At 41.2% G+C, this 21,081-nt stretch overlaps 1 protein-coding gene across 2 annotated transcripts in view; it reads right to left on the bottom strand.

Moving 5' to 3' along the window:
• The window catches only part of MATN2 (matrilin 2), a 61,443-nt gene extending 43,401 nt beyond the window's left edge, over positions 1–18,042 (bottom strand). Inside the window, exons 1-4 of one of the 2 annotated variants that reach the window (XM_079984716.1) lie at positions 17,853–18,042; positions 13,089–13,253; positions 9,756–10,325; positions 7,845–7,967 (exon numbers count right to left, since the gene is read on the bottom strand). In XM_079984716.1, the coding sequence (XP_079840842.1) occupies positions 7,845–7,967; positions 9,756–10,325; positions 13,089–13,203 (808 nt within the window). In that variant the 5' untranslated portion in view covers positions 13,204–13,253; positions 17,853–18,042. The remainder of the gene's footprint in view (positions 1–7,844; positions 7,968–9,755; positions 10,326–13,088; positions 13,254–17,852) is intronic. The other variant, XM_079984715.1, reaches the window with a different exon arrangement.
• Between the last annotated feature and the right edge of the window lie 3,039 nt (positions 18,043–21,081).

The following is a 21,081-nucleotide window of genomic DNA, read 5'->3' as shown; positions in this document are numbered from 1 at the left end:
GGATACTATCAAACGCAGCTTTCAAATCTATGAAAGCTGCGCAAAGTTGGCCTCGTCGAGGTGTTGAGTATTTCTGGGCTAAGTGATAAAGAATAATTGCCTGATCTGTTGTGGATCGGTTTAATCTAAATCCAGCTTGCTCATGTCCAATCAGGTCCGCCTCAGCTGACCACTTCATCAACCTTACCAGCAAGAAACGGGCATATATTTTCCCAATGGACGATAGCAGACTGATATTCCGATAATTCCCTGGGTCACCGGGAGGGCCTTTTTTATAGATAGGAATTATAATGGCCTCCTTCCACATTCCTGGAATTAAGCCCGTGGCATTAATTGCGTCGAACGTTTTAGCTAAAATCCCTGCCCACCATGCAGAATGAAGCTTTATAGCCTCAACAGGGACCAAATCTGGCCCAGGGGCCTTACCAGTTTTCAGCTCAGCTATCAATTCTAGGATTTCAGCAGGGTCGGTATTGGGCCAGACGGGAAGGGGATTAGAGGGTATCCAATGAGTGGCCGGAGCTTCTGCCACTGAGAAATATTTTCTCAGGAACTGCTCCCATGTAGGGGCCGGGATCACCGTTAAGGGATATTTCGTGTTTCTTCCCTTTATTAAGGACCAAAATTTCCGGGAGTTATGGGATTTTGAGGCAGAAATTATAGTCTGCCAACGATTTAAATGCCATTCTCGTTTGGCCGATTTCTGGGCCTGTTTGTATGCTTTTTTAGCCAGGGAATAAGATGGAGGTAAGGCCGCAGCGCCGGAAAGTTTATAGTCATTATATATTGTATGTAGATGGAGTCTGGCTAGTTTGCAAGCAGAGTTGAACCAAGGGGCGCCAAATTTAAAATAATTGTTTTTAACTCCATAAGTTGGAGAAGCAAAAAAAGCAAGTTAAAACTTCTATCAGGCAAGTAAAAAAATTCATACAAGTAATAGGATCACGCGGGACTATTCCTAAGTCCGGCTGATCACCAGGAAACTTTTCTCGGATAAAATCCGTATATCTATGAGCAAGGGCAGGGGACCATCTAGTCCCCTTTATTTTGGTGGACGACTCCACAATCACCGGGATTGGGTGGGAGCGGTCGAGCAACTGCCAGTCAACACATAACTTGGTTGTCAGGGGTAGATGGTCACTAAATTGAGCATTATCAATTTTAAAGGAGGCGACATTCAAAAATAGATCCCGGGAAACCAATACATAGTCGAGAACACTGTTTGATTTTAACCCCAGGTGGGTGAACTCTCCTGGTATGTCTGGAGGACACCTGCCATTTAATATGATTAAATTAAGGCGTAGAGTGATCTGATAAAGCATCACTCCCGCCTTATTGACTTTTACATCCTTTGATATTCTAGTAGGGGTGTATGCTAGATCATAAGTTTGAACTCCGGGGTCAACCCACCACTTAGACTTTTTAAGAGCCTCCCAATTTGAGGCTATCCGAGCGTTAAAATCACCTCCAGTAATGGAGGGGACATTGGGATATTTAAGATAACAAGAAAGTAAAAAGTCCTCTAAGGATTCCCATCTAGAAGTAAGATCAGCTGCTAACCCACCCGGAGGGAAATAAACATTTGTAACCAATAAAGAGAAGTTTCCACCAGAGATCAGTCCGGTAATAGCATAAGGAGGAAATGCGTGCACTAGTGAGAGTTTAGCCCGAAGTTTAAGGGAGATACCGATTGTAAGGCCACCTTTAGGGCGGCCACCATTCGTTGACGGGCTAGCAGGCAGACATATAAACTCATAGCCATTTAACTCTATTTCCTCCTCCACCCAAGTTTCTTGTAATAGTATGATAAGGAAGGAATTAATATATTTTTGGAATTCTGGGTCTGATTTTTTACTTCTCCATCCAGCAATGTTCCAACTTAATATTGAAGGCTGGGGTTTCCCCGTTCCTCCAATTGACTGTCATTTGGAAAATTGGCTCAACTTTAACACGGGGAGAGTGGAGCCAATGAAGAAATCAGTTATCTTCCTCTGGTGAAAAACCTCTCGCAAAGGCTGAGTGGGATTTACATGGTCATCTGACTGATGAGCTTGGCCACTCGATCTACTAGGAGTAGGACCTTGAACAGGGGCGGACCCCTTTTCCAAAAGAGTTTGGTGGGCTACCCGGGGAGGACCGGCTATCTCGTCAGAAGTTTGGTCTCTCTGTAGTCTGCTACTGGTCTTTTGGGCTACCTGGTTTATGTGGCCTGTTGGGTCTTCAATCAGTTCCGTCACTGGTCTTGCTGTTGAATCCATAATACTCCGCAAAGAGGGATAAGGCTGGGCGAGAGGGCTATTTGAGAAGGTTGGCAAAGGCATCTCTTCTCTTGATTGGTCAGTGCTATAAGAAGGTTCCAGGTCTGGCATCGATGAATGTGTAGAAGGGGATTTTCCCTGTTGTGTGCTGCCTTCTTCAGGTATGTTTTCCAATGGACGGTCATGTAAATCTATTAAGAGCACAGAGGATTGTTCTACTTGGAGGGAAGGACTGGTAGTTGCTTCTTTAGGTTGTATCTTATCCTCCATTGCCGACATACAATTAGCATTAGATATTGAGAGATCCATATGATCTGGATCTTCTAAGGAGTCATGTTCGCTGTACTTGAGTATTCTGGTACTGAGCTTCCTAATAAGTTGGGTTTTAAGCGATTCCAGTCTATTAATAATTTCTTTTTGTTCCACCACTGGTAAATCTGCAAAGGAGGCAATGAGTTCGATCTCTTCTGGTGGTGTCAGGCCACTTTCCGGGTGGACATTGTTCTTTGCTGGGGGAGTGGAGGCCCCATAACTCTTCTCCTGGGGTGGAGCACCCACTCCGGTGTCCACTGGTGGGTCAGGTTTAGCAGATTTTGAGCCCTCTTTGGTTATTACTTCCAACAGTAGAGGTTTAGGTTAGGGTCTATAAAGGCTCTCGTTGGTACTATCCCACAGCGAAACAAAAATGCTTTCTTTCGTAATATGATAGTGGGAATTTTTGAAGATTGGAACGCCAGCAGGACTCTCTGGAATTTATGATGATGGACAAGTGGGAGGACTGCACAGAGGTCAATTTGTGTTGCCTCCATATTTAAAAGCACCTTTAGGAGATCCTTGGCACCCCCCAGAGTTCTCCATCTTGGGTCCCCATTTTGTATAGTTAGGCTCACTTTCCTTGGTGTTAAGATTAAGGATTGATGTCCTAATTGAAGGTTGAGGTTGTATTTAAATTTGTCAGTATGTTTGTTATTTAAGGACAAACTCCTCGTCCCCTTCCTCTCTTCAAGGGACTTAACATCGGCTGACGCTGGGGAAGTGGTAACTAACTTTTGTTGGAGGCTGTGCAGCTGGGACGAAAGATCATCTAGTCTTTTGAATATACAGTGCAAGGTTTTGATTATTAAATGGGACTGTTCAAATGTCATATAATTTGTCGTGCCAAGGGCCAGTTCCTCCTTCTGAGGAGAGACTACACTCTTGCTGTTGGCCACATCACTTGTTGATTGTGGAATTATTCGCTCTTCATCTTTAAGTGCTGACGCGCAATCAATCACACTGGTTCACAGAAGTGGCAGCAGTAAAAACTATGCAGGCAAAACACTTATATTTACAACATAACCAGCTTCAGCCATGTGCCTAAAAGCTGCAGCAAGCGGAGGCATATCAGCCCCCAGCACTAGTCAAAGGAACGGGGAGAGGAACAGGAAGTCCTATATGCTCCTTCCTCTCTAGGAGAGGACGGAAATGACGTCACACACAGCCCTCTCTACCAATTGTATGGTCTGAGTATCTGCCTATCAGTAATACAGCTCTGTGGACTTAGCCCCGTCTCATGCTAACTAGCAAGAATATGCATTTGTTAGGTTTGGCTGGTAATCTCCTACATGAACTATACTCTGTGAGTTGAGTGGGTGCCTCAAAACATGTCTCAGTATCTTCTGCAATGCAGAGGGGTCCCATCCCAAAGCCAATATATAGCCAACCGGCAGATTTGGTAGCAGTATAAATATACTTTTAGTTTAAAATTCTGAAAGATCTTTTAAGCTAGAATTATCTCCCTCAAGAAATAGGATTCAAGCAATTAAAAAAGAAAATACTTTGCAGTATTGCTTTTTAAAAACCAGTATCAGGTCACTAATTGCCCAACAGCCTAGAAACTAAATACCCACAATCAGTACTACTTAAGTGATTTAAAGTCACCCTTCCTTATTCAGATTGTTTTTCCTACCTCAAGAATTTATGACCAGGGAGATTTGGATGTATTTAAAGATAAATGTGAGAAAGAGATTAAAATAAGCAAGTCATGTTTAACACAAGCCCATGATGTATAAACAACTTCATAAAAAAATAAAACATTCTAAAACAAAGTGTCAAAACTGATATGTGATACTGATACTTTAAAAACCTGGACATAATTCTGAAAATATAGATTAAATATTTGGTAAAAGAAGCAACTGTTTACTTATACAATCTGTGCTCATTGTGACAAATAACATGCATGCTTTCCCAGAGAATGGCATGCTTACTTTTTCCCCAGCCAAGACTTACTCTCGGTTTGTTTTCTGCACGAACAAACTGGATACGCTATATCTAGTCTCTTCAAAGTTCCCTCTATGCCTGACACATTTTGTTTCCTTTCAAAAAGGAAATCTTAATTGCCCAAATGTGAGAATAAACAAAACATTATTTAAATGGTGCAACTATTTAGAAACCAACAACACAAACAAAAGAATGGTAGTATAACTAAGGATAGCCATGTTAGTCTGTTGCAGAAAAAAACCCCAATGGGGCTGGTGGGGCTGCATCACTGCTGCTTACCAGGATGGGGGGTGGGTGAGTGGGGGCACACAAACACACCAGCAGACCCAATCTGATGCCTTCCCTAGTGTGCCTGAGCCAGTCCAACTTCACTGCCATCCTTTTTCAGCCGCTGTCCTTGTAAGCAGCAAAAAAACCCAATGCCAAGAGGCTGGTTTCCATGGCAGTGACCCCACTGACTGCTCCTGATCTTGAGACTAAAAATAAAATGAACTCTCATCTGTTTGATGAACCAATTCTGTTTAGCGAGCAGAATGGTTTTAATCGATTTTAAGAAGGCTTCCAAAATCCCCCGCCCTTCAAATTCTCTTTAAAAATAGGAAGGGATAAGTTGTTGCAGGCTGCTCTGTGCGGGGAATTCCAATATTTGTGATATCAATACTTTAAAGTACCTTTGATTCAGTCTCTAATACATGTACACTTCGGGTTTTTCCTGCTACACTCAACATCTGGATGTTGGGTGTAGGGAAGCCATCTAACACAGGGGCACATTTCCTGTACACCTAAGTCAATGTTGATTAAATTACCTAATGGGTCACATATATGTATAAACTGGTTGTGGAACTGCAGCCAGCCAGTGAAATTCACAAACCTGAACTACTGGTGAGAGCCTTGCCATTTACTTTAATGAGATGTGAATTATAGCCCTTGACTTTGAGAGATTAGAAAGGGTAAGTGATTTTGAGGATGTTAAATTTAGTGTGGGAGTTAACTGAAAGCCGATGCTAGCGTTTAGTGAAATACATCTGGTTAATGTTGACCATGTATTGCCTGAAAATGTAAACAAGGCTTATTTATATCTGCAGAGATTAGAGACCATGTGAGGAATGTGCTTTTGGCTTTATATGCTTCTGGACATTCTACAACACATGCAAATAAAAAAATATAAAAAATACAATGAGTGGAAATCAACATCACACTCTTCCCAACATTCAATCTATGTAATCATTCCAGCTTGCCAAACAGAATGATACTCCTTTCTTCCTCCTGCACACTGTTCTGGGGTGGTTCAGAGCCAATTTTATGTGGTGCAGTGGGAGAAAGAGGAGGAAAACCCTGGCCAGAAAGCTTCTGCTGATAGGGCTGGTTAGATGAATGCACTCAATATTTTTGGATCACACTGTAGTAGTGGGCTTTTTAAAATTGCTTTTATTTGATGCAAACTGTCATTCTGAAAGGTGGCATATTAATATGTAAAACAAATAATTAAAATAAGGCAATAAATAAACCACACTAGAGCTGCATCAGCTTGAATAACAAAACTGTTCTAGCATCTACCTTTCTTAATATTCTACAATAGGTGTGACAGGGCCATCAGCAGCGCATACATCCACAGCTGCCACACATGCTTCCTTGGCCATAGTTACCAGGGAAAAAATATCTTCGGGAATCTATACTTAGCTTAGGCCACAATATAACTATGCCATTTTTTAAAAAGCGAGAAAAATCTTTAGAAAGGTATATAAATGGACCGTCATCACTCTTGCTCCCTCCATGACTCTCTTTCTCTCTGCACTTGATTGCAGTGAAGACACTTATATGCTGTGTCAGGAAAGGCGATTCTACTGGTGAATTAATGCGTATTCCTACTGCACCAATTTCTGGCAATTTTCACCCATTAGGCACCACTCATCATAATGTTCCTTGCAGCCAATTTTCTGCACTACTGTCCTAAATCAATTACAAGTAGGTAGCTGTGTTGGTCTTCTGTAGTCGAAACAAAACAAAATAATTCCTTCCAGTAGCACCTTAGAGACCAACTAAGTTTGTTATTGGCATGAGCTTTTGTGTGCATGCACACTTCTTCAGATACACCTGAAGAAGATATATGAAGAAGTGTGAAGCTATTTGAAGAAGTGTGCATGCACAAGGAAGCTCATAACAATAACAAACTTAATTGGTCTCTAAGGTGCTACTGGAAGGAATTATTTTATTTTGTTTGTCCTAAATCAGTACTTTATAAGAGACGGCAATAAGCTGTAGGTCATAAAGTGGTGGTATAGGGGCACCTTCTATTTAATTATGCCCATGCTATTTGTAATTTTTATCACTTTGCTGTACATAACTTGAACCAAGTTATCATAGGAAGGAAGGCTACTTAGAATCCAAAAAAAGCCATGTGCTACTATATAATGTTTATTTTGAGACACAAGTGGAGGAAAAACATAATGATTTGCCTCTGAGGGAAATCTTCACTATAAACACTGTGAAGAAGTGTATAAAGCATTTGGTGCCACAATGCCACGTTGATCTTCTGGACAAGACTATTGCAGCTAATTATTTTTTCAACATGTTACAGGGTGACATAAACAGGAGACAAGTCCTAGTCTAAGACTCCAGATCTTAGATAAAACATTTTGTATTTTAAATGTATTCCACACTATAGCAAGCAATAACCATGACAAGATCTGAGACTAGATATCACGCACTGTTTTAGCAAGGAAAGTGAAGAAATCTTTGGCACAGAGGAAAAATAAAATGTGAGACAAAATGGAAATACAAAGTATTTTTAAAAAGTTTTCCTACTATTAAAATGATGGGAGAATTGAAAGGGGAAAGATGTAGGCAAGAGGTACAGGTACTACCAACTATACAGCAATGTTGGTGTTCCTGTGGGCAGAACCACAAAAAAATGGATCTGTTGCTGAAAATGTTAGCAATTCCCCCCTCAAAGATGTTTCCCCATCATGCATCGTGCATAATATCCTGGGTGTTGTTATGCTGAGAATTGTCCAGTTCCCACCAGAAGCAGCCAATGATACGCAGCAAAGGAAAATACAGCTTTACATTTACATCAGAAACTGCACTATGTTGTACTAGAAAAACTTAACATGTAGCTTTCTCAGAATATGTTTATACACACACCAAAAAACCATTCCACCATTTTACCTTATAAACCAAAGTTATCAGGAGTGGATATATTGATTTTCCAAGGAAGTAGTGTCAAATGTTTTCAGGCTGTTGAGACCACAACAGCTTTGCAATTTTACACCAAAGACTGTATCTATGAGTTGATAAGATGTAAGAGAGATACAATAGAAAACTCACTATTGCAAGTCCTCTGGTCTGAGTTCAGAATATACCCTTGTTTGCATTTACATACATAAGATCCAGGAGTGTTAATGCAGAAATGATCACAGCCATGTTCAGTCACACTGCACATGTGTTGGACTGAAAAACAGAAAAGTAATTAAACAAAACTACTTCTGCTAAAGACTTAATATACAAAAAGACTAGGTAAGAGGTATAAAAACCTAGATAAGAGGTTTTTCTTTCAACGGACAAAGAGAACATGCATATTAAAGGAATGAAACAAGCACCAAAATAGTCTTTCCTGCTCAAAAATCTTTTTTATATGGACATCTTTGTATTAAAATCCCACACTAAAGCAATCCCTTCACAAACCCAGCCATGTGTGCATCAGTACTCCTATCCTTTCCTTCCTGTTACTTCCAGCCACAGCATCATATTTCATTATGACTGAGCAGAGTGGTACCCAGGTCTTCTGGTTCAAGTTCACCATTCTATCCAACACACCACACTGCCCCTTTTGTTATCCAAAGTGATCAGATGGGCTTGCTAGATGAATTAAGTGAACGTATCTAATACCCACAGTCCCCATACCCACTGGTGTTTAGCAAATCTGTATTGCGGATGAGGATAAAAAGAGGGTTTGGAGGAATGTGCTGTCCACACAATTTAAGATTTGATGTCAGCGTGGTGGTTTCTTTGTGCAGATGGTATCTTGATTTTCAGGATTTTTTTGGGCAGTTTCAAGCTCCAGGCAAGCATGCCCTACAGGTCAATTCACAAATTTATGTTCAAAGCTCAGTAACTAAACACAGAGAGAGCTTTCATGTGAGTCAGAATGTGATAAGATTATGGAGAGATGTATATGCAAATGAGAGTAAATCCCGAATAATTTCTGTGGACCGTCCATGTTCTTCTAATACTTACCACAGTGAGAACTATGACATGCTAGGTGTTTATAACCCCCCTTAAAAAAATTTATTTGGACGAAATGCATTTCTTAAATTTAGATTCTAGATTTTGCAGTCCATGTTCAAACTATCACAATTTCTGATTTTCCTGTTAACATGTGGATGTCATGTCTATCTTCAGGAACATACCACAGATTTCTAAAGACACAAATCCTATGCCAACTGTACCCTGAGAATAACAGAAACGTAAGGATGTACTCACATGTGCAGAAATTGCACATGGTAAACCAGACTGAAGATCAGGAACAGCACAGCTGATTGGTACTCAATGTAAAATAGAAATAAATCTATCATGTCATAGAGAAGACTTTAATCCTAGTATGACTGTGAATTTCATACAGGATATTAAATTTATATTAAGATTTAGACATAATGACAAATCATCTTTTGTTGCCACATATACGAGCCACAATGAGTTTTGTGCTTGAAGGGACATTGACAGCTTTCATACAAGGTTTGTAACCATCCACAGTTTCCCATTCTGTCTGAACATGGGAAATTCTTTGTACAAATCATATTAATTAACAAACCAGGATATTAAACTATTGTTTGATTCTGGCATGTACAGGTGAACGACCTATGGCAGCTTACCATATTCAGAGAAAGCAGGAAGATGCAGTTCATTACTGACTGCAATCAGAAGTTTTACATTTCCTCCCTTCGCATGCGAAGGAAGAAAGGGAAAGGGAAAGTGTGTGAGTTCAAGGTTCACTGCAGCTCATGCACATAATGGAAAACTGTTTTTTGTTGTTGCATCTGAACGCAGCCTTAAATAATTATTTGTGGTGCTTCTCAAAAATCCTGTCTATTCATCAAACACACTGCAATTTGTCTTTCATGATAAGGAGCCCATGGTTCTGGCATGCATCTGTTTCTTTTAAAATCAAGAGGGAGGGAGGGAGGCACCTTTAAAAGACTTTTCAACAAAACTTTCAAAATCTGCGTTTAAGAGCCTTACCACAAAGTTTAGTCTGGAACACAGAAGTCAGCGTTTCAATCTGGCTAAAATTTGCAACCAAAAACACATGGTCTTCATAAGGTTCACTCCCAATGGACTTGAGGGTATTCATATCTACTTTTCCCACGCCAATAGCAAAAATCAGAATTCCCGAATTCCTGGCTTTTGCGGCAACATCTGCAACAGGATCCTGAGGCCTCCCATCTGTCACTATCATGATCACTCTAGGCACATTCTGTCGGAGTGGCCGAGCCCCTTCGGATTCTGAAAATGCGATGTTCACTGCATACTGAATGGCTAATCCCGTCATGGTACCTGTGGCCAGGTACAACATTCTTTTCACTGCTCTCTCCACATCCTGTTTCCTCCTAAAGGTCTTCAGGGAAAATTCCTGTTTGACCGTGCTGGCATATTGAATGAGTCCCACTCTAGTGGCATCCGGGCCAATGTCCAAAAACTGCAAGATGGTTAAGATGAATTCTTTCACTTTCTCAAAGTCATAAGGGCGAACACTGCGAGAACTGTCGATGATAAACACAAGGTCCAGCCGTTTGTTATTGCAAAAGTTTTCTGAAAAAGGAGGGGGGAAAGCAGATATATAAAACAAACAATTCCCCAAAGTGAGTATGATGGGTTAGGTAGAGTGCTTATATTTTGAATTGAGAACTAGGAAGCAAATGAAATTTAATTTACAACCCATTGACGCTCAATCTACCAATATTTTTAGTGTTCTGGTTAGAGTGTTGGACTAGGACCTGGCTCTCGGGAGGGAGGGAAATCCCCACTCGGCCATGAAGCTTAGTGGATGACCTTGCTACAGTCACCATCTTTCAGCCTTGCCTACCTCACAGGGTTGTTGTAAGGCTGAAATGGGAGGGGCGAGTAACATATATACCAGTCTCACCTCTTTGGAGGAAAGGTGGAGTATAAACATGCTGCAGTCAAACCTCGGTAGTTGAATGTAATCCATTCAGGAAGCCCAATTGGCTTCCGAAATGTTCGACAACCGAGGCATAGCTTCCGATTGGTTGCAGGAGCTTCCTGCACCCAAGCGGAAGCTGCGTCGGACATTCGGCTTCCGAAAAACATTCGAAAACTGGAACATTTACTTCCGTGTTTTTTGGTGTTCGGGAGCCAAAACGTTCCAAAACGTTCATGATCCGAGGTTTGACTGTACTAATAATACTAAAAGAAGAATTGAGAATTAGCATAAAAAATATAGGCAACAACCAAATTTAGCTAGTGGTAAGCAACTAAAATTATGGGCTCCTATCCTGAGTCTGCATATTCTGTAGTCACTGAAGCAACATTCCATCTTGGGGAAATACAAAGTCAAAATTAGATTTTTTTTTTGTTTTTTGTACTGTTGTCTATTGTTGCGTACTTAAGCAAATGGTTCAAGGATAAATACTGAAAACATGTTTCTGCAATTTATTGAGGGAAATGGCCATATTTCCCTCTGGTTCATTTGGTCTTTTGTCAGCAACCAGGAACATTTGTGGGCACAGAACAACAATGTTATTTGTGGTCTATGAAGTAACTATGTTTTATTCATTTGGGGGCTCCAGTCAAGGTTTCTTCAGAGAGTCATAGAAAGGTTGCTAACGCTTTCAGAACCAGTTCATCCTCCAAAATGAGCAAAAATGGCATTCCAGTTCTAATGAGATGCAGAAATGCTGGCGTATTTATTAGTTTTCCATATTATTACCTCACTCCTGTATGCAGTTATTTCTCTTTTTTCTAGCGTAGAATAAAACACTAATAATTATGGTATAAGAATTGTACATGGATAACACGCGAGGGATATTTGCAGGAATGAAGTCAGAAAGAAAGAAATTAAAATAGAGTTGGGAGGGCTGAACTTAAGTTTGGTCACCACTGGAGACCAAACTAGGAAGTCTGGACCTCAATCTGAGGAGTTGGATCGAGTTCATTGTTTCTCTTCCAATTATGCCGTAAGCTGGAATTCTCTGTGTTGATTCAAATGTAGCTGAAAAACTTCAGGGGGGGGGGGAATTAACCCTCAAAAGATGCTTATCATTTCAAGTAAAAAAATTAGGTGAGCTATTTTTAGTGTAACTTTTCAGGCTCAAGTACATGAAGGAATGGAGCCAAAAAGCCAACAGTCTTCTCCATGGGCCCTGTCAGTTGTCACAAGGCTCTTAGAAGCCTTGAATGCCAGGTGTAGGTTCCTTCTTCCCAGGACATTGCTTTGGCATCAGTTTTAGAAGTAGTGTTGCAGCTTTGGAATACTAATAGTCAGAGGGCAAGTGTTAGTAACTAAAGCTGTGGATTTTGTATATGTTCCACAATTAACTAATCAGAAATAAGAAGAAATTGGGTCAAATGCAGCACTCTAGCCAAGGCAAATTTTGGAGTCTTTGCAAACATCACATGGAAATGAAAAGTTCTGGCTTTGTTTAACCATGCCCACAATTCTGGCTCTGATTTACAATCAATGTAGTCCAAAAAGGAAAGGACAGGATAGGGTATACCCCCTCATGGAACTTTCTGACGCAATTCTAACAAAGATAACAATACTAAGCAGCAAGGTTTAAAACAACAACTGTGAACATAGAACTTTAATTTTTGTGATTTTGATCCCTAACCTCTTATTTGGAATCCAGTGTTTATGACACATTCATAAGCAATGGAAATATAAAATGTGCATTAGGTCATCTAGTTGAGCTTCTAGCAAAATAGATTTACTGTACTAGTTTATTCCAGGCACTTCAAGCAAAAGGGCATAATTCATATAATTAATGCTATTAATACCAACAATTTCCCCAACATGTACGTGCCATTTTAAGTGTCAAACCAGACATTTATGAATGTAACCATCAACCCACCGTGCTTTTTTAAGCAGTAAAAGCTACTTCCAGAAATGAACAGGCACTAGGGAGGCCGTGAAGAGAAGGGAGTGCTTGACTATTTTCTTGCTCACTGTTTCTTGTTCCAAATCACTCTAAAGCAACTATCTCTCTGCCCCCCCCCCCCAAAAAAAACCATCGCTGTTTTGTAATCTTATAAAGGAAACAGAAGGCAAGGAAAAGGTTATGCAAGCCTCTCTCTGCCACTTCACCAGGTTCTTTGGTCCATCCAAAAGTCGTGTTGCCTGTTTAAAAAGACCACTCATCATAATGGTATATGCATCTTCCCAAACTTGTTATACTTGGCTGCTTCCCTATCCTATTTCTAGTGTTGTGGCTTCCACAATAATCATCCCCTCCGAAGGAGCAGAGCAGCATAGTCCCCATTGCTTACAATCTACAAGCGTTAGGAAGTCCTAAACTGTATGCAGGTATTGTTTGATATTGCCAACTTGCAACTCACCAAGTAAAGAAACATCATTTCTTTGACTTAAAAGTGTCCCTGGAAAGTGTCTCTCTCTGGCCAAGGCAGGGAAAAGTCCAACCAGCAAAAGGAAGCATGAGATCATTTTCTTCATTTTTCAGAAAGAACAAAGAATGGAGCAAGATGGATAATCAGGGCACTTCACTGTGACAAGAGGAAATGAGATTAAGTTTTATCGTCAGGCAATCACTGCCAGAAATATGTCATGCACCTTTCTTTTAATGCTGCTTCTTTCTGAATGTACACGCAGCAATATTGTTATTGTTGTTGTTATTGTTATTATATTTACTTATATCCCACCTTTTCCCCAATCCAGGACTCAAGGCAGCTTATACAGATAAAATAAAAAGGTAAAGGTAAAGGTACCCCTGACCATTAGGTCCAGTCGTGGACGACTCTGGAGTTGCATGCTCATCTCGCTCTATAGGCCGAGGGAGACGGCGTTTGTCCACAGATAGCTTCCGGGTCATGTGGCCAGCAAGACTAAGCCGCTTCTGGCAAACCAGAGCAGTGCACGGAAACGCCGTTTACCTTCCCGCCAGAGCAGTACCTATTTATCTACTTGCACTTTAATGTGCTACTGAACTGCTAGGTTGGCAGAAGCTGGGACCAAGTAACGGGAGCTCACCCCGTCGCGGGGATTTGAACTGCCGTCCTTCTAATTGGCAAGTCCTAGGCTCAGCGGTTTAGACCACAGCGCCACCCACGTCCCCCTATACAGATAAAATAGAAAAAGCTAAAAACATAGACAATGCCATCATTAACAATCTTATATAAAAAGACTAACAACATTTATAAAAGACTTTAGAAGGTGCTGTAAAACATTTTCCAGTGATTTGATTCATTTGTATTCTGCCCTTCTTCCAAGGATGTTCCCTCCTCAAAACAATCATGTGTGGAGCAGGTTACATAGAAGAGGTTGATTTGCATATTGCAACAGGAAACATACATAGAGCAATGATTTTGCACCTGGATCTCCTATGGTGAAGCCTAACAATTCACACCACAACAGGCGTTTCTGTGCCACACTAACTTGCTTACTTGCTGTGATTTGAGATTATGAATTTCGTGCATATATTTTCACTTATTTTTGTACTGTGGTGTGGGCAGTTTAAGGCTGCAATTCTGCGCAACACTTACTTGCAGTGGGGATAAAATGGGAAAGGGGGGGGAACTGTGTCTGCCATCTTGAGCTCGTAGAGGAAAGGTGGGTTAACAATGTAATAATAAATAAATAAATATGTAATCCATCGAATTCAATGGAGTTTAGTTCTGAGTAAACATTCCTAAGGCTTTAGCATTGGAGAAAGGCAAGATGTTAAGTTTTTAAACATATAAATGCAAATGTAAAACAAAGAAAAGGCCACATATTTACAAACACTCACAATATTATGCAGCCCAGTGGGTTATCATACAGTAGCGCTTATTTATTTACTCAGATTTAGTTTGGGTTAAGCGCACCCTTCCCCTCTGCTCCTTCCCTCCTTCAAAGCACCCCTTTCTTTTTCAAAGAAGATGCCATCTGGGCTCTCTTACACGAGGCCCGCAGTATCATTTGCTCCACAGAGGGTACAGTCCAAATGGACGACACCCAACTAAACCAGGCAACACCCATTTAAAAATACACATAAAGTATCCAAATTAAAATAGCATTAAATCAGCTGAAGCTCAACAGTACTTAAAAACCTTGGGCACATTCTACTTGGGGGGGGGGGAATTATGTGCAAGCCTTCATTACTGTGTTCCATTAAAAGACAAATGGATGCAAGAAAACTGTCATTGTCATTGTTGGCATCCGTCTGATTTAACAATGGAAGCGTCCGCCAATGGAAGAGTGCGCTATCAGGGCTAAAGTCAAACCACTGGAGAATTTCAGCGCCAGCTGTGGTTGAAGAGATCAAACAGGAGAGACATCTTCTATTGCAGTTGGGCCAGACGAAGGCATCCATTTCGCTGTTACAGATGCACCGTGGCGTTTCTTCCATCAGCACTTGTTTCTCCTCTGATCACTGCTGTGGATTTAAAGCATACTCAACTCCTCCCAAAGAATCCTGGGAACTGTAGTTTGTTGGGAGATGTAGGGGTAAACTGCAGTTCCCAATACCCTTTGACGGAAGTAACATGCTTCAAATGTGCTTCAGTTGTATGGTGTGTACACAGTGTCAGTCTCTAAGGACATAGAGCAATCCTAATTCCAGCTTGGGTGGAAGATGAAGGGGCAGGCAAAGACCTGTTCTCTGATACAGCAGCCTGGAGCTGGCAGTGAATCAGGTCCAAAGCCATCAAGTGATGGCAGTGGGCCAGCTCTGGAGCCAGTGGATCCCGGACTGGCTCACCCCTCCCTGTTACTGTTTTGAGTCTTTCTGTGGGTTGCTGCCAGTGGGAATCCCACTGGCTGTGTTTCCGACCACCTGCACTTTTGTCAGGCGCAATGGAGATCTCCATGCGAGAGGGAGGCCAATGAAGCTGTTTTGGACTGGGCAAGGAAGATCTCCAACCCATCCAAGACCCACCCACCTTCAGTGCAACAGTTGGGGGTTTGGATCTCTGTCTTATTTGCTTATTATATTTATATCCTAGCTTTATTTAATATAGAACTCAAGATGGCATACCTAGGGTTTCCGAGAAGACTCCAGTCTAGGCAATAACTAGGCCCAGACCTGCTTAGCTGCAGTAATTTTGCTGCATCACATGTCTTCACACTATGCTCCAGTGTCAAGGAACAAAATAAGAAAAAAGGGAGTTGTGTTACTGTTTACTTGGGATCTTTTGGATACTGTCCAATAGGTGCTCATGAGAACACATGCAGACATAGTCCACAAAGCACTTACAGTTATGCTACTGTAACGGGAATTTCAGTTCCTTAGAGAAACATTTGGAATATTGGTACAAAAAGGGTTGGGATACAATTGTGATTGAAACATTGACAAATAACATAAAATTGGCTCAGTCATCAAAAAAAGAGGAATGGTTTTGGATCACAGTGGTTTGATATTTGTAATGTATGTAAATAAGCAAGCAGTAATGTAATGCCACCGTCTTAGGATGATACTTTGTGGAACTTATTTTTATTTTTTTACTGTAGTAACATTAAGAATAATAGCAACATTTATTTGAAGAAAGATGTTTGGCTCCCCTACAGCAATCAAGTGATGGGATCTCTTTTTCTTCCTTAAAATACCTGGAAAAGTTCTCATTCACTGCTGCAACATTTCTTGTCAATCCATACTGAGAAAGCTAAAAGTTATGCTCTATTATCTTAAATTGCATACGGAGCCACTGGGATCTCTGCAGCTAACATTTTCTAGTTTAATAAAGGCAACTATGAAGAAGCATATAGGCATAAAGGCAACTATGAAGAAGCATATAGTGATATTTGAAACAGTAATCCCATGGTTTGGTCAGCTTTGCATAATTTCCACTGGATGTGGGGAAGCAAGATTTACTGAGGAAGATTTTTGTAATGACGTTGGTCTCCTAGTTGGCAAGTTATGTTCAACTGCTCTACAGACAGAGTATCTTTTCATCAAATTGATTCTTTGGGGACAGCTCATTTGATCTCTTTGAATTGAATCTGTCATATTTTCCACAAAATACTTAAGATTAATAGTATCATGGAGTTGGCAGAGTTAGGTTATGTGTTTTATGTGGTGGAACAGATTTGATTTCTTAAGATTCAGAACTTATGGGACTGAGATTCCAGTGTTGTATTGACCACAAGTCATCAGCACTGAAACTCATATAGATAAATTTTTCAAAGTGCTTCCAGGTGAAAATGTACACAGAGCATGTATTCTACCAGAAGACATATGTATGCACATCTTCTTTGATTTTTGTTTTGTACTGCTCGTGTTTAAAGATTTGAAATAGCTGCATGGATACCTAGTTCCCAATGCAACATTTCCACATTAAGAGGTCCAGCAGTGACTTTGGAAATGGCAAATCATATACAGTACATACAAGAAATTTAGCTTTCTTTGCTCTGGATCACTTTCATTTGTCCTTCCTCCATTCATGCCAATGGAGCCCTTGCACTAATTAAGCCATTATTTAGCCACTAGATATTGTGGGAAAAGGTTGACTGCCTGTTGTTGAGAAAAGGGGGGGGGGCAAGATGTATATAATTGCATTTAAAAGAGAGCAGGTGGGGAGGGGTGGGGGGTTAGAAAAGGAAAAATGCAATTTGCTGAAATAATAATAATAATAATTATTATTATTTATTTATACCCCACCCATAATTTATTATTTATACCCCACCCATCCCTTCCCCAGCCACTCTGGGCGGCTCCCGATCAAGTGTTAAAAACAATACAGCATTAAATATTAAAAACTTCCCTCAAAGGTCTACCATGTTGTTAGAGTGTTGGACAAGGACCTGGGAGAAGAGGGTTCGAATCCCCACTCAGCCCTTACCATCTCTTAAGCCCAACCTACCTCACAAGGTTGTTGTGAGGGTGAAAAGGGCAGGAAGAGAACCATGCGCACCACCTTGAGAGAAAAGTGATATATAAATCAAATAAATACATAAATAAGTGGGCGCTCCCTTAAAATACTTCCCGCTCCCCTCCCCATGGTCCCTTTGCTTTCAGACACAGATAAGTATTAGGATTCTGTGAAAGCCTTGCTCCCCTACTAATGCTAATTCTATTGCATTCTCCTAAAGGAGTTCCACACCCCCCGCCATTGACGCCTGAGGTCCGGCGCCAAAAGTAAAGGCAGCCCTCCTCAGGCGACGCCTCTTACCTGACTCCCTTCCCAGGCGCGGCGGCGGCGGCGGCGGCTCCAGCCCCGAAAGCCCGGAGAGCAGCAGACAGGCGGGCGAGGAGGCAGCAGGCGGCGCGCGTCCGGAGGAGGAGGAGGAGGAGAAGGGGGCCTCCTGGCAGCGCGGCTCCGGCTCGGCAGCCAAGGAGGACGGAAGGGGGAAGCCGGCGGTGCAGTCGCCTCCCCGTCCCATCCCGGAGAGGGCGCTGAGCGGGGAAGGGGAGGAGACGGCGGGAGAGTGGCGAAGGGAAGGCGGTGGGCGAGCGCTGGATGCTCCGGCTCTGGCGACTGGTGGTCCGGAAAGCGGAGGTCGTCGTCTCCCCTCTCTTTCTGTGGCGCCGGATTACCCCTTTGGACTCCTCCTCAGAGACTCCTAATTCTAATTTTCTCGATTATGCAACTGAAAAGGAGCAGGACCTTTGAAATCAGTAGTTTTGGTTGTGAACAGAAAGAAGTAAACATTGCTGTGCTGGCCCATTAAAAAAGCCAAAATCCACATACTATAAGGCAATATTATTATTTTTATATTTGTATAGCATCTTTCTGGCCAAAGAAGCCCAGTGTGGCGCACAACATCTTGAACATGCAACCGTTTATATACAGTAATTGAAGCAATGTTACAAAACTCAACACAATGGCATAGGATAACGGGCTCAACCAGGGCAGTCCTAGATCCCAGAGTAAATATATATCTGAAATGCCTGGGAAAACAGAAATGTACTGAAGTGACAACTAAAAATGGGAAGTGTGGAGGACAACTGCACTTCCCGGCGGGGTGTGTGTGTGTGTGTGTGTGTGTGTGCCACAATTGAAGGGCCACCACTGAGAAGGCCCCGTCTTGAGTTGCCTGTTGATGGGATGAAGAGCTGGGCATCCCCTTCTCACCTTGGAATACACATTGGAAGGCATGTAGGGCTTTGTACACCAGTACCAACACCTTGAATTGGGCTTGGTACTTTTATTAGGCAAATCAAAATATCACCAAATAGCATGCAAGCTTTTCAGTTCACCTGATATCTTCATCAGCCCTAAGTCTTAGGACCTTTTCCCAAGAGACACTGAACGTTGTTTCAACAAATCAGTGTTTGCTTTTCGTGCGTCGTTAATTCAGATGACAAATCTAAAATGGCTTGGATGATAAGTTGCTGCTCTGTTTACCTAAGGAGGGGCACCATTTCCATAAATGCCCCCTAGTAGTCCCCTTCACCAAACCCCACATCATTTCCAAGGGTCCTCAACCCTCAGGAGCATACCATCAGGGAGTGAAAAGTTGGTTTCCACAAATAATGGATCATTGGGTTTGGGGATATTCAGACAATCTTCATGTGTGAAAGATCTCTCAGTAAATGGTTTAGGGAGCACTCATATGCACATGAAACTGGCATAAAGCTGAAGTTAAGCCAGAGTAAATTACACCAGATCCAAATCCTGTTCAGCAGCACTGCTGCTCTGCCTAAGCTTGGCAAAGGGATAATAAGTGTTTAAAATGATACTCTATGCTGTACTTCCAGGTCAAGTAACCAAGCTGAATGGGTTTATGATCCAGTGTGGTCCCGCCACTGCCCCATCCCTAAATGTCCCTTTTTGGAGACTTTACACCAGTCTCAGCTCAGCCAGCTTCAACTGAGCCCTAGATGAAAGAAGTTACCCCGGGGTATCTTGGGCTGGCTGAGATGAGGTTGGAGATTTAACACCAGGCTGCTCCTAGATATTGTTGGGATTTCATTCCTTCGTTGCAGGATGTGTGATTGTTTTCATCACATGTCTGTGTTGACATTCCATACTGTTGGAGTCATGAGAACGGAAGTTCAGTTACACTGTTCCGTTATGTTGTCCTGTTGCTTTTAGTCCGCTCTCTCTCATAGAAGAAGAAGGAGAGAGGAGCCATGTTCCTTTGTTCTGTAACACTTGTATATAATAAAGTAGCTTAGATTCCACACCTCAAATGCCTAGCTTCTGCTTGGACTCTGCTATTGTATTGTGTGCATATATCTTCGGATATATGTTGCAGAAGAGCATCATCCTGAGGGTCGCTTGTGGGGGAGAAACCATCTGCCTAGTTTTTATCTTAAGTGACAGAAAAAGCCAACTTGGTTTGTATGTAAGGTAATTACATATATATATATATATATATATATATATATATATATATATTTCTGCTTTTCATTTTATCTGAAACTGAATTCTGCCAAAATACAACATGTTCCATTCCAACCAATAAAAGTCAATGCAATAAATGGTATCACCTTTCCTATTACTTTTTCTCTTACATTGTGTGGCCAGCTGCAATTGTAATCAAAGCTTATTGCAGTGGATGGAGATGCATAAACTTATTTTGAGTAAAAACAAAATAAAAAAAATTTCCTTCCAGTAGCACCTTAAAGACCAACTAAGTTAGTTCTTGGTATGAGCTTTCGTGTGCATGCACACTTCTTCAGATACACTGAAACAGAAGTCACCAGACCCTTCTATATAGTGAGAAGGTGGGGAGGGGTATTACTCAGAAGGGTGGTGGGATTGGGTGATTGGCAGATAGCTGTGATGAGCCTGTTTTATTTTGAGTAAGGTGGACATAGTGACTTAATAATTTGGTTGGAAGCAGTCAGATGGCTGGCATATAAATATTTAGATTATTATCATTACTATTGCTAGCTTACAACCGCTACAAATGCAGTCTAGAAATGAGAAAATGTGAATAATATTGTAGTAGGAATAAGTTGGTATAACATTGATTCTGTAAAGTAAAATATATAAAAACGTTTATATCAATCATATCTCAGCACCAAGAAGAAATTGATTCTCATAGTTCTAAGCAAACATCTGAATCTTTGGTCTTTTTCTTATTGAATAATTTTTTTAAAAAAATTAAAATAGCAATCTTAAATTAAACAGAAGAATAATCACTGGGCCATCCAAATATTGCTCAGACATGTAAAGCATAGCGTGGGCAATCTGAATTTGACATGGTTCCATTTCACCAAAACAAATGCAACTCTTCAAAGAAAAACAATGTAGAATCTCCAGGATTCTAGACATTCGAGTTATTGAAATAATTAACTCTCTTGGAATCCTACCCCAATTGATGTAATCTCTTCAGCTTGTTTCTCCAGTAAATATCATAAAGATGTCACTCCCTTTGCCAATCTGATTCCTGCTTGCTGTCTCTTAGGACAAATAAAGAGGCAGATGGAGAACACCTTACCAATATTAA

This window comes from Podarcis cretensis (genome assembly GCF_951804945.1).
Source record: "Podarcis cretensis genome assembly, chromosome: 7".
Taxonomy (NCBI): domain Eukaryota; kingdom Metazoa; phylum Chordata; class Lepidosauria; order Squamata; family Lacertidae; genus Podarcis; species Podarcis cretensis.
The sequence above is the reverse complement of the archived record's forward strand: the minus strand, read 5'-3'. Positions and strand labels throughout refer to the sequence as shown.